Source organism: Podarcis pityusensis (assembly GCF_964106645.2).
Source record: "Podarcis pityusensis genome assembly, chromosome: 3".
NCBI lineage: Eukaryota > Metazoa > Chordata > Lepidosauria > Squamata > Lacertidae > Podarcis > Podarcis pityusensis.
Window position 1 is genome coordinate 18,664,775 of NC_138026.1, and position 13,134 is coordinate 18,677,908.

A 13,134-nucleotide genomic window follows, 5' to 3' on the forward strand; every position below is an offset into this window, starting at 1 on the left:
CTAATGGGACCTCCTGCTGCTGCCGTGCCGCCGGAGCACAATTTCTGTTCTCATCCTGAAGCAAAATTCTTAACCAGAGGTAATATTTCTGGGTTAGCAGAGTCTGTAACCTGAAGCATATGTAACCCGAGGTACCACTTTACTAACTAAAGCCTCCTTCAGGGATCATACTGTGAACTGAACGTGAGTAAACTTCTTGTTATTTTTGAGGAAAGACTCTTGTGTCTTCATTCTTTTAAAAGAGATCAACGGGGACTTAACAGGAATAATCCAATCTGGGCAAGCCAGAGTGGATTGCTTAACTAAAGAGATTCAAACAAATCTGCAAACTAGCTTTCTGCTACGTGACTCACTAGTGTGAGTGAAGGAAGGATGATATTTAATCAGTATATCCTCTCCTACAATCCTTTACATTCCCACACAGCTGTGGGCAGGATTCCTGCACTGCAGAGGGTTCCCTTCCAATGCTACAATTCAGTTCAGTTCTGTAGTACAGCTTTGTCTCCTCAGCAGCTGTTTGTGGAAAACAGGCTTTACAGGGATTCTCTGTATTTTCAGAACAGCAGCACAGGCCTTGGCGATTCCGTTTTTTCCACCCAGTGCAAAACTTTCCCAAGCTGCTTGCAAGGACATTAGCTCAGGCTTTATCTAGCCCTCACATCACCATCATGTCATCTGGTTTCCCACAGCTGCCAAGCTACAAAATGTGTGATTGTTGCTAAATATACTATGAAGAGAAGGGGAGGCAAAGGGGATGCAAAGACAGCTGTGGACCTGAAGCGACCAGCGAGCATTACTGCTGCCCTACTCTACATAAGCAGATGGTGTGGCAGTCCTGGGGTAGATGCACACACAGGAAGAAAAAGCACTATAAATAAGTCAGAAATTAAATGGTTATAACAAAAAAAAAAAAAACCGCTATGAAAAAAATCGCACAGAATTTTTTTGCTCTCTGGAGCCATCTGGTGTTGCAGGCTTATAACGCATTCAAAAAGTTGTTTTTTGATGAATGTGGCTGAGTGCCAGGACGATGGCATTATAGCAAAGGCAAGGTAGATACAGCCTTCAGCACGGGTGAGGATTGGACAGGCTGTTCAGCCATTTACGAAAATAGAACCACACTCATTAAGTGGGGAGGACTTTGTACAACTATTTAACAACTACCTTACCTCGCATCTGAGAAGAGTCTTAAACTTCACATTTAAATTATACTGGAGAACGAACCCCCCACTCATATGTCTCTTTTGTATTAAACTAAGGGGATTTTGCACAACATAAAACAAAGTACCTAGTTCAACGGCTGCCAGATCAAAGTACACTGCTGTGCCAACACATTTGGAGGGGAGCAAGGAAGTCAGGAAGCGACTCTGACACAAAAGGGTGCGTCACAGGGTTGACAAAAGTTGTCTAAAAATCTGACAAGCAGCTGGGATTCAAAGCACTTGCAAAACTTGCATCACTTGGCACTCGCTCAATGGCCGAGCACGCTTGAAGGCTTCGGCCTGTAAGCCAGCGATTGTCAAAAGCGGGGGGGGGGGGGGACCCAGAGGCTTTGCAGCTGTGTGTCCTTGAAGATGTGGAACCCTTCTGAACAGGTGGCCATATAAGTTGCATGCTTCGCACTGTGCCTCAGGACGGAGATAAGTTTTCTTGTCATTATGGAGGGTGCAATCCAGGCTAAGTGAGCTCATTTATTTATTTAAACCATTTACAGGCCCTGCTCCCTCACCTGTTTTGAGGCAGCCTACTCATTGACAAAAATCAGTTAAGAGGGTGACCACCCATGCTTGCAACTAGGAGGGCAGGACTGGAAGTCAAGTAATTCAGGTCCACATCAAAAGCAAATTAGTAGATACATACATCGTTTTACTATAGGGACGCGGGTGGCGCTGTGGTCTAAACCACTGAGCCTAGGGCTTGCTGATCAGAAGGTCGGCGGTTCGAATCCCCTTGACGGCGTGAGCTCCCGTTGCTCGGTCCCAGCTCCTGCCAACCTAGCAGTTCAAAAGCACATCAAAGTGCAAGTAGATAAACAGGTATCGCTCTGGCGGGAAGGTAAACGGCGTTTCCGTGCACTGCTTTGGTTCGCCAGAAGCGGCTTAGTCATGCTGGCCACATGACCCAGAAGCTGTACGCCGGCTCCCTCGGCCAATAAAGCGAGATGAGCGCCGCAACCCCAGAGTCGGTCACGACTGGACCTAATGGTCAGGGGTCCCTTTACCTTTACCTACATTGTTTTACAGTGGTACCTCTGGTTAAGAACTTAATTCCATCTGGAGGGCCGTTCTTAACCTGAAACTGTTCTTAACCTGAGGTACCACTTTAGCTAATGGGGCCTCCCACTGCCACCGTGCCACCGCCATGCGATTTCTGTTCTCATCCTGAAACAAAGTTCTTAACCCGAGGTACTATTTCTGGGTTAGCGGAGTCTGTAACCTGAAGCGTCTGTAACCCAAGGTACCACTGTATTTGTATGCTGCCTTTCCATAGTTAGAACCATGGCCCCCATGGCAATATTGGGGCTCTCTCATATGGCCATTGGGTCCAACACATTAAGCCCACTTTGTTTAGGGTATGTTTAGCCTGGAAGAGAGGAGACTGAGAAGAGATATGAGAGCCAGCTTCAAATAGCTCAAGGACTGTCACATGGAAGATGGAACAAGCTTGTTTTCTCCTCTCTGGAGGGTAAGACTCAAACCAATGGCTTCAAGTTACAAGAAAGGAGATTCCGACTAAACATCAGGAATAATTTTCTGACAGAGCTGTTTGACAGTGGAACGGGAGGTTGTGGACTCTGCTTCATTGGAAGTTTTCAAGCGGAGGTTGAATGAGCATCTGTCACGGATGCTTTAGCTGAGATTCCTGTATTGCAGGGAGTTGGACTAGATGATTAATTGGCTTAGACTATCTACCGACCAGTCACAAATATCTCCTTTTCAGGGAAGGTAGTGACAAGGGTCATGGAAGGCCAACTATACATATTCTTCGATGATATGAATCATCTAAGCAGTACATGTGAAAAGGATCTAGGAGTCTTGGTTGACCACAAACTTGACATGAGCCAACAGTGTGACGCGGCAGCTAAAAAAGCCAATGCAATTCTGGGCTGCATCAATAGGAGCACAGCATCTAGATCAAGGGAAGTAATAGTGCCACTGTATTCTGCTCTGGTCAGACCTCACCTGGAGTACTGTGTCCAGTTCTGGGCACCACAGTTCAAGAAGGACACTGACAAACTGGAACGTGTCCAGAGGAGGGCAACCAAAATGGTCAAAGGCCTGGAAACGATGCCTTATGAGGAACGGCTAAGGGAGCTGGGCATGTTTAGCCTGGAGAAGAGGAGGTTAAGGGGTGATATGATAGCCATGTTCAAATATATAAATGGATGTCACATAGAGGAGGGAGAAAGGTTGTTTTCTGCTGCTCCAGAGAAGCGGACACGGAGCAATGGATCCAAACTACAAGAATGAAGATTCCACCTAAACATTAGGAAGAACTTCCTGACAGTAAGAGCTGTTCGACAGTGGAATTTGCTGCCAAGGAGTGTGGTGGAGTCTCCTTCTTTGGAGGTCTTTACCAGAGGCTTGACAACCATATGTCAGGAGTGCTCTGATGGTGTTTCCTGCTTGGCAGGGGGTTGGACTCGATGGCCCTTGTGGTCTCTTCCAACTCTATGATTCTATGATTCTATGATCTAGCCCAAATTAAATCTGAGTTTGGGCCTGGTGATGGGACTGAATCAGCCTTGGTCACCCCGATGGATGACTAAGAAGAGGACAAGCAGAAGACGATTCTGTTCCTCCTTGATTTCTCTGCAGATCTTTATACCATTGACCACTCCATCCTCCTGGACAGGCTCTTTGAGATGAGTATCAGGTGCATAGCAGTTCTGTTCTCACATATGGGGTTGCATGCAGAGAATCATGTTGGAAGAGTGCACTTTGGATCCCTGTCTGTGGGGTACTGCTATAGGGTATCGCTATGATTATACACCCAGTGCTGTTTAACATCTACATGGAGCAGTTGGGAGAGGTCATTAGAAAATACAGGGCAAGATGCCATCACAATTCTGATGACACTGTGCTTCCCTCTCTCAGTTAGAAGCTTTTCTATGGTCCTCTGAACCCTGAACAAAAGGCTTTTAAGAAAACCGATCGGCCAAAGCCCAAAAAGCAGGTTTTCTGTTTCTTTGGACATTGGGATATTATTATTTTAACTACATACCTTTCGTTTCAGCAGAATATCCAGGAAAACATAATGCCCAGTTCAGAAAGACCTTTTTCCTATCCAAATAAGGACACTCTCTTTTGTATATGCCTGCAGCCAATGACCATTTCACGGAAAAACAATGCTTTATCAAGGTTCTCAGCAAAAATAGCAATCCAGCTTGTGGCGTGTGTGAGTGTGTTTTAAATCCAGGCGTTCTGGAATTTCAGATATCCAGAGGGACAGTTTCAGTTTTGAGCAATATAGAAGTTGTTAAATGAAAATGCTTAGAGTGCATAATGACTAGACAGAAAATGATAACCACTCAGGAATCTTTTAGGAATCGTAAAATCATTGCAGTATGGCTATATACCTTAAGCAAAAAACAGGGGGGGTCCCATAGCAATTCTTAATTACCAAGTAACATTTTGTTCTTATTCTGAGTTGCCAAAAATAAAAAGCATTCCTTCTTCCTTCCTTGTATTTTCCATTTTGCAGTGGAACACATGAGGAAATGCCTTCGTTTTGGGCCAACATGGATGGGTGCAGATTTTGGAATTAACTGAATACTTTTTGTCAGGGATGTGCAGAAAAAACAAAGGAAAGCGAAAGAAGTGAAGACACACTATAGCCCAAAGTTTAAAACTTCAAAGTGCTATTTACACATGCTTAACATTGGCTGGGATTTGCCCTAGTTATGAAGGTCACGCCTGCTCATATGTTTTCATGTAAATAATCTAGTCCAGTTTGTGGGGGCTTCTAGAGAATCCAGAGGATTAATCAAGAGCTCCTGATAGCTCCATCCTTGGGTCTGAGCCCCACATTGCGCAAAAGATTCCTAGATGATCTAGGTGCCTTCTTTGATTGCTACCAGCACTGAAGACAAGCAAATATCTTTAGGCACCTGTCAGGTGCTGGCGTAGTTGCTCGAGAGCAAACAGGCAAGACCCCAACCTGTCTTTTCCAGGCTTTATTATCTGTACAAACTATTTTACAGTGCAGAGTGTTGCAAGTCCATGTCTGCTCAGTCGCCAGCAGAATCTGGGAGTGGGCGGTCCTCATACCTTCCCCAGCATAACAGTTGTGTGACCCCCACCCTTCTCCTCCCCTCTCTGCACGCAAACCTACTGCGCAAAGTGGGCACTGGCAAAGGGGGACTTGCCTCCCCTCCGCTTTGCTCAGGCTCGGTGTTGCGGCTCTCCCTAGCATCTTCTGATCCCTGCGCCCCTTCCCCACTGGAGGCGGGGCTTCCCTCCTCGCCAGAGGAAGAACTGCTTTGCAAGATCTTCGGAGGCTCCCTGATAGCACCTGAATTGGAAATGCTGTAAATGGAGATCTTCCCCATACAATTGAGTTGTTTCTCTCTCCTTTCTCAAGCCCTTCTTTTTTATTGGGCACCAACACAGCTACTACAGCTCAGAAGTACACACTAGGACAGTATGGCAGAACAGATTAAGTTTGAATTAATGATGGACATTTTGCATAAGGAGCACGGTAAAATTAAGAAGTCATACTTGATAACACCAAGTGGGTCTCCATCGTCATCCCCGTCCTCCTCTTCCTCTTCCTCTTCCTCTTTTCCTTTTCTCTCTTTAACACCCTGCTCTTCCGAGGATTTGAACAGGGGAACGGGGTCAGGCGTCCTTTCCTCTTTGAAGAAATCAAAGGCTTCGTTTTCGTCGTCCTTGTCTTCCGCATCGGGGAGGTTTTTACTTTTGATGTCCGTGGCGCTGGTGGATCTGGTTCCTGCAGAAGCACAACATGGAAAACTGAATGCAGAGGTTTCAAGAGGGTATTCTGGTCCCGTGCCAACGTCACCAACTTCTGACTGTTTGGCAAACAAAATGGAGAACTATTTCATCATCAGCATCATCATTAATTAGACTTGTTAGCCACTTGTTGGCCAAAGGCCTCCAAGTGACTTACAACACATTTAAAACATGAATATAAATACTTATACAACAAAAATAGAACAAAACAACCCTCATAGCAGCTGCAGGAATCTTGGCAGCACATTAGAAAACATAACAGCATCTCAGTCTACTAAAGGCAGGTGGGGGAAGGTGCCAGGCAGACCTCACTGACAGCACTGTATATGGAATTATTATTATTATTATTATTATTACCCCGCCCATCTGGCTGGGTTTCCAGACATTTTAAAATTTCCCGATTACAGGGCCTCAAAACAGTACATTTGAGCATCATAGAGTTTGTCTGGCTCAGTTGTTAGTTGCTTGTCATTTTTAGCCACTCTGATGTGGGATTTCAAAGAGTGCTGTGGACACATTGCAATAAACCACCTGGAGATCTCAGGAAAATGAGATAGGCTTCATTTTTGTAACCTTGCATCATGGCACCATCTTTAATAAAATATCCGGGGGGAGGGGGAACAAGTAAGCCCCACCCCACACAATCAATCATATGACAGGGCACACCCACATCATTTTAATGGCAATGTCCATCAACTTTGGGGCCCCAGTCCCCTCAAATGTTTTAGGGGGGGAAAGAGACCTCAGCCCCTAGGAGTTGGCTCCTATGCCATGTATATACACCAATGGGATGCGGGTGGTGCTGTGGTCTAAACCACTGAGCCTCTTGGGCTTGCTGATCAGAAGGTTGGTGGTTCGAATCCCCGCAACAGAGTGAGCTCCTGTTGCTCTGTTTCAGCTCCTGCCAACCTAGCAGTTCGAAAGCACACCAGTGCGAATAGATAAATAGGTACTTCTGTGGCGGGAAGATAAACGGCGTTTCCGTGCGCTCTGGTTTCCGTCATGGTGTTCCATTGTGCCAGAAGCGGTTTAGTCATGCTGGCCACATGACCTGGAAAGCTGTCTGTAGACAAACGCCAGCTCCCTCGGCCTGAAAGCGAGATGAGCGCCACAACCACATCGTTGCCTTTGACTGGACTTAACTGTCCAGGGGTCCTTTACCTTTTTACCTTTATACACACTAATGGCAGTGTCATAAATTGTTGAAAGAAATGAATGCTTTCCTGTAATTCAGATAGAATTTTAGAGTTGGAAGGGACCATGAGAGTCATCTAGTCCACCCCGCTCCAATGCATGAAGACGTTAGAGCCCCAGACCAGGAGTGTTTTGGAGGCTGCTATGCAGATGGTCACCTTGCCAACAAAGGTCCGTATAGTTAAAGCCATGGTTTTCCCAGTAGTGATGTATGGCAGCCCTGTTTAGGGATGCTTTTAATGTTTGATGTATCACAGTATTTTAATATTCTTTTGGAAGCCACCCAGAGTGGCTGGGGTGGCCCAGCCAGATGGGCGGGGTATAAATAATAAATTATTATTATTATTATTATAAGTGAGAGCTGGACCATAAAGAAGGCTGATCGCCGAAGAATTGTTGCTTTTGAATTATGGTGCTGGAGGAGACTCTTGAGAGTCCCATGGACTGCAAGAAGATTAAACGTATCCATTCTGAAGGAAATCAGCCCTGAGTGCTCACTGGAAGGACAGATCCTGAAGCTGAGGCTCCAATACTTTGGCCACCTCATGAGAAGAGAAGACTCCCTGGAAAAGACCCTGATGCTGGGAAAGATTGAGAGCACAAGGAGGAGGGGACGACAGAGGACGAGATGGTTGGACAGTGTTCTCGAAGCTACAAACATGAGTTTGACCAAACTGCGGGAGGCAGTGGAAGACAGGAGTGCCTGGCGTGCTCTGGTGCATGGGGTCACGAAGAGTCGGACATGACTAAACAACTAAACAACAACAACAACAACATGCAGATGGTTGCCTGCCACCCAGTTTCAACCCCAAACAGAAGCTTTAGTTTCTGCTACTCTCAAAAGTAACCAGGCTTCCCACAGTGCATTTGAAGTGGGAGTGATGAACTTGTAGCCCTCCACAACAACTCCCTTCCCACCTGCCCACACTTGGCATGCTGACTAGGGCTGGTGGGAGTTGGAGTTCCTCCACATCCTAAGGGCCAGAGGTCAGCCACCCAATTTTAAGCCATGCATACATATAATGAGCAGCTGTGCAGGTCCACCACTGGCAACATCACTACAACAATGGCAGTGCACATCCTGCAATTCTGCTATCATCTGGTGCAAACATAGTGGCTGCATTCCATGAAGAACTCAGTGTTTTGAAAATGCCAGGGGGGGGGGTTATATAAAAAATTAATCTGGCATCTATCTCATTGTGTGGATAACACCTAGAGAAATCTCAGTGGAAAGATCCTGAGTGATTCAGACAGGGATTTTACACTTTACATCGCTCTCTGCCCTCTGTATAGTGAGCAAGCTGTATTGAATAAATTATATAAAACAAGAAAATACACACACACAAAATTAAGGCTGCAAACTCTTACTGGAACACTTGGGTTACCTTAGTGTAGAATTCTGACCTTTTTAGAGGGGTTTCAGAAGGAGACAGGATTAACACTGGTTAAGAAAGTGAAATATTTGGGGGTTAACATGACTGCTAAAAATGTGAATCTATTTAAGGATAACTATGAAAAATGTTGGACTGAAGTGAAAAAAGACTTAGAAATATGGTCAAATTTGAAGCTTTCACTGCTAGGCCGTATCGCTGCGATAAAGATGAATGTATTGCCAAGAATGTTGTTTTTGTTCCAAACGCTGCAAATTTTGAACAAAATGGACTATTTCAAGAAGTGGCAGAGAGATATTTCCAGATTTGTCTGGCAGGGCAAGAAGCCAAGAATAAAATTCAAAATACTAACGGATACAAAAGAAAGAGGTGGATTTGCCCTGCCAGACCTTAAACTTTACTATGAATCAGCCGCATTTTGTTGGCTGAGAGAATGGCTGCTTCTTGAAAACACAGACATTTTGGATTTAGAAGGTTTTAACAATGTATTTGGGTGGCATGCATATTTGTGGTATGATAAGGTCAAAGCACATAAAGCATTTAAAAACCATATTGTCAGGAAAGCATTGTTTAATGTCTGGACAAGATATAAGGATCTACTTGAAAATAAAACTCCAAGGTGGCTGTCACCGATGGAAGCGAAGGCTCAGAAAAAGCTCAATATGGAGGCCAAATGGCCGAAATATTGGGAAATTCTGGAACAAGAGGGAGATAAATTGAAATTGCAGAGCTTTGAAAAATTAAAAAACAAAGTGTGAGATTGGCTTCACTATTATCAAATAATGGAGGCATACAATCTGGACAAGAAAATTGGCTTCCAGGTAGAAAAATCAAAACTGGAAACAGAACTGTTAGATCCTAAAGTTAAGAATTTGTCAAGAATGTATAACTTGCTGTTGAAATGGAATACTCAAGATGAAACAGTGAAATCTGTTATGATTAAATGGGCATAAGATGTTGGACATAACATTATGATGGCTGACTGGGAACAGTTATGGACCACAGGTATGAAGTTCACGGCATGTAATGCCTTAAGAGAGAATATTATAAAAATGATATACAGGTGGTACATGACCCCAGTCAAGCTTGCAAAAATTTATCATTTGCCCGATAATAAATGTTGGAAATGCAAAGAAACTGAAGGTACATTCTTTCACCTTTGGTGGACGTGCCCAAGGATTAAGGCTTTCTGAGAGATGATCTATAACGAAATGAAAAAGGTATTTAAATATACCTTCCTGAAGAAACCAGAGGCCTTTCTCCTGGGCATTGTCGGCCAATTGGTGCCAAAGAAGGATAGAATTTTCTTTATGTATGCCACAACAGTAGCAAGAATTCTCATTGCAAAGTACTGGAAGACACAAGATCTACCCACCCTGGAAGAATGCCAGATGAAGGTGATGGACTATATGGAACTGGCGGAAATAACTAGCAGAATCCGAGACCAGGGAGAAGAGTCGGTGGAAGAAGATTGGAAGAAATTTAAAGACTATCTACAGAAATACTGTAAAATTAATGAATGTTAGAATGATGTTGGAATGAAGCTAAGGGGTTTTTAGCAGCAATGTTATAAGGAGTATGTAAAAATGTACTGTTAACAGATGAGAATATACAGTTATTACATATTAAGACAAAGGTTTAAGATAAAAACAAAGAGGGAAAGGATTTGCTGAATTAACTTACTGAACTGGAATACGAAAAAGGGGAGGTGTGAGGAGGTCAGGGAAACAAGTGAATGAAAGACAAGATATGGAAAGATTGATTTGTTTTTAATTGTTTTTACTTTTTTCGTATTTTGTACTCTCTTTTTTCTTTTTTTCTTCTTTTTTCCCCCCTTTTTCTTATTATTACTATTGTAACTTCTTTTTTTATTTCTGAAACTTTAATAAATATCTTATTAAAAAAAAAAAGAATTCTGGCCTTTTAAAAAAAAGAAAATTACACAGCCCATGTTGCCTAGACAGTTTCTCATATTAATAACGAAGGTGTGATCTTTTCTTCTTAAATCACATTAACATGTCTAGGTCACGGGGTGCTTTTACAACCAAATCTCACAACGAGGCAATGGAGTATTTATGAAATTCAAGACCAATCTGAGCACAGGGTTTGTAGGAAAGCAAATCTAGCAGGTTTGCAGAGGTGCTTAGCCATGAGAATTTAATACCTTAAGGGGGGAAAGTGTCTTGAAAATTGATAGGAAATGCAGCTGATTTTGTGAAATTTCTCTGGTATTCAAAAGCTTAAAGGGTCACTGGATATTGAATAAATGACATGTTACCATTACAGAAACATGCTTGGGAGTTACCTAGGAATTCCATTAACTCGGGACTTGTTGCTAGATCTGTGTCTTTGGAAATGGATCTCATGATCTCATTGAACGCAGCTCTCCGTTCCCGGATGTCAAACTCCCCAACAAACAGCACTTTCCTTGGCAGCGGTGGCAGAGAGGATTGTGGGTAACGTGTAGCCAGCTTCTGATAAAACTCCTCAATCTCACTGTACTTCTTTGAGACCTGTAAGCAGAATAGGCAGAATTTGTCTTTGTTGTTAAATGACAAATATGGAAGAAGAAGAAGAAGAGTTTGGATTTGATATCCCGCCTTTCACTCCCCTTCAGGAGTCTCAAAGCGGCTAACATTCTCCTTTCCCTTCCTCCCCCACAACAAACACTCTGTGGGGTGAGTGAGGCTGAGAGACTTCAGAGAAGTGTAACTGGCCCAAGGTCACCCAGCAGCTGCATGTGGAGGAGCGGGGAATCGAACCCGGTTCCCCAGATTACGAGTCCACCACTCTTAACCACTACACCACACTGGCTCTCACAGTGGAGAAGCTTGTCACAGCACACAAACTTGAAAAGTATAAATAAATAAATGAAAATCAAAGAAAAGAAATGAAATGAATGCTTGCAAATTTTATAAACTTAGGAAGGAAACGGTTACCATGAAGAGCCCATTCTTCCGCTGGTGGCTGCTATATGGGAGCTTCTGAACACAGTTTCTGCCTTGTTTACAGAAGTGCCTTTGTTTGTGGCCCCAGAAATGCTTACAAGGGATTATCTGTACAAGGAGCAAAAAGCTTCTGTGGATTTGCATTGACCACTTTGACAGTCCGTTCACACGCTGATTTAAGGACAGGGCTATTTCTTGGCTGACAGAACTAATCAGCAATATTCTGAGCAAGATACTTAATAAGTGATAAATGAGTGATACTTATTCAGAGCATGGGTGGCCAACTGTCAGGAATGCTTTATTGCAGATTCAAAGCTCCTTCCAACTCTATAATTTTAAAGACCGAGAAGAAAACCATAGTAACACTGAAACAAACAAAAACTGAATGGGAACACAGATTCACAAATCTCATTTTGTATTTTAGGATGTAGACCATGGGTAGGCAAACTAAGGCCTGGGGGCCGGATCCGGCCCAATCGCCTTCTAAAGCCAGCCCACGGACGGTCCAAGAATCAGTGTATTTTTACATGAGTAAAATGTGTCCTTTTATTTAAAATGCATCTCTGGGTTATTTGTGGGGCATAGGAATTTGTTCATCCCCCAAAATATATATATATATAGTCCGGCCCCCCACAAGGTCTGAGGGACAGTGGACTGCCCCCACCCCCCGCTGAAAAAGTTTGCTGACTCCTGATGTAGCCTAAGCTCACCACCAAACGATTAGGAGCAAATCTGGTTTGAACCAACACCAACTTTTAGTTTCCAAATATGCTTGTATTTAACCTTAATGGGCAGATCTAGATGGGCAGTTTATTCACACTAGGTAGTGCTACCTTGCACTACCTAGTACAAACACTGAATGATTTTTCTCACTGGAAAAAACTCTGATAACAAAAATGATAGAAAATTGCACTGGAAAAGTGTGAGATAATCACCAGAACCTGGCAATTTCATATAATGTCCATGATAATGTATCAGGATGAATGTTTAATAAACTGGTGGTGTTGCAAGCTTTATGCAAACATATTATTTTCAATAAACAGCCACACTGGAAGCTCCCATTCTTATAAATTCATGGAACAGAACTCCTTCACCATCACATTGGATAATAAACAGATTGATTGGTGTAGAAGATCCATTGATTTCAAATAAGAACAAGCTTGGATACCTCAATCAGTAGAGCATGAGACTCTTAATCTCAGGGTTATGAGTTTGAGTCTCGCACTAGGCAAAAGATTACTGCATTGCAGGGGGGCTGGACTAGAAGACCCCTGGGATCCCTTCCAACTTGACCATTCAGTGATTCTATGATTCCAAGCACAAGTACTCAGTGCATCCCCTGTTCTTAACATCACCAGAATGAACTCTGTCTTTCTGGTCACCTCCAGGCCTAGGTAAGTATGCTCTTGAATGGTGTTTGAGTGCCCTCTACTGGAACCACCCATCATATACCGCTCAAAAGATTCAGGCTCTTCTACATTTCTTAGTTTTGCTACAGAAATGACGTCCTTAAAAATAAACCTGTACACACAGAGAACAGCGCATGCTCCCTATTAATGGTCGTTCACAAGATACGTCACAGTAGAGCTTGTCACTGCATCAAGGGTGCTATAAATATGTCCTCAA

General features: G+C 43.5%; 1 protein-coding gene across 1 annotated transcript in view; it reads right to left on the reverse strand.

The window, feature by feature from the left end:
- Positions 1 to 13,134, reverse strand: part of HS1BP3 (HCLS1 binding protein 3) — a 32,427-nt gene that overhangs the window by 10,762 nt on the left and 8,531 nt on the right. Inside the window, exons 3-4 of the mRNA XM_080999271.1 lie at positions 10,866 to 11,073; positions 5,721 to 5,952 (exon numbers count right to left, since the gene is read on the reverse strand). Of these exons, the coding sequence (XP_080855397.1) occupies positions 5,721 to 5,952; positions 10,866 to 11,073 (440 nt within the window). The remainder of the gene's footprint in view (positions 1 to 5,720; positions 5,953 to 10,865; positions 11,074 to 13,134) is intronic.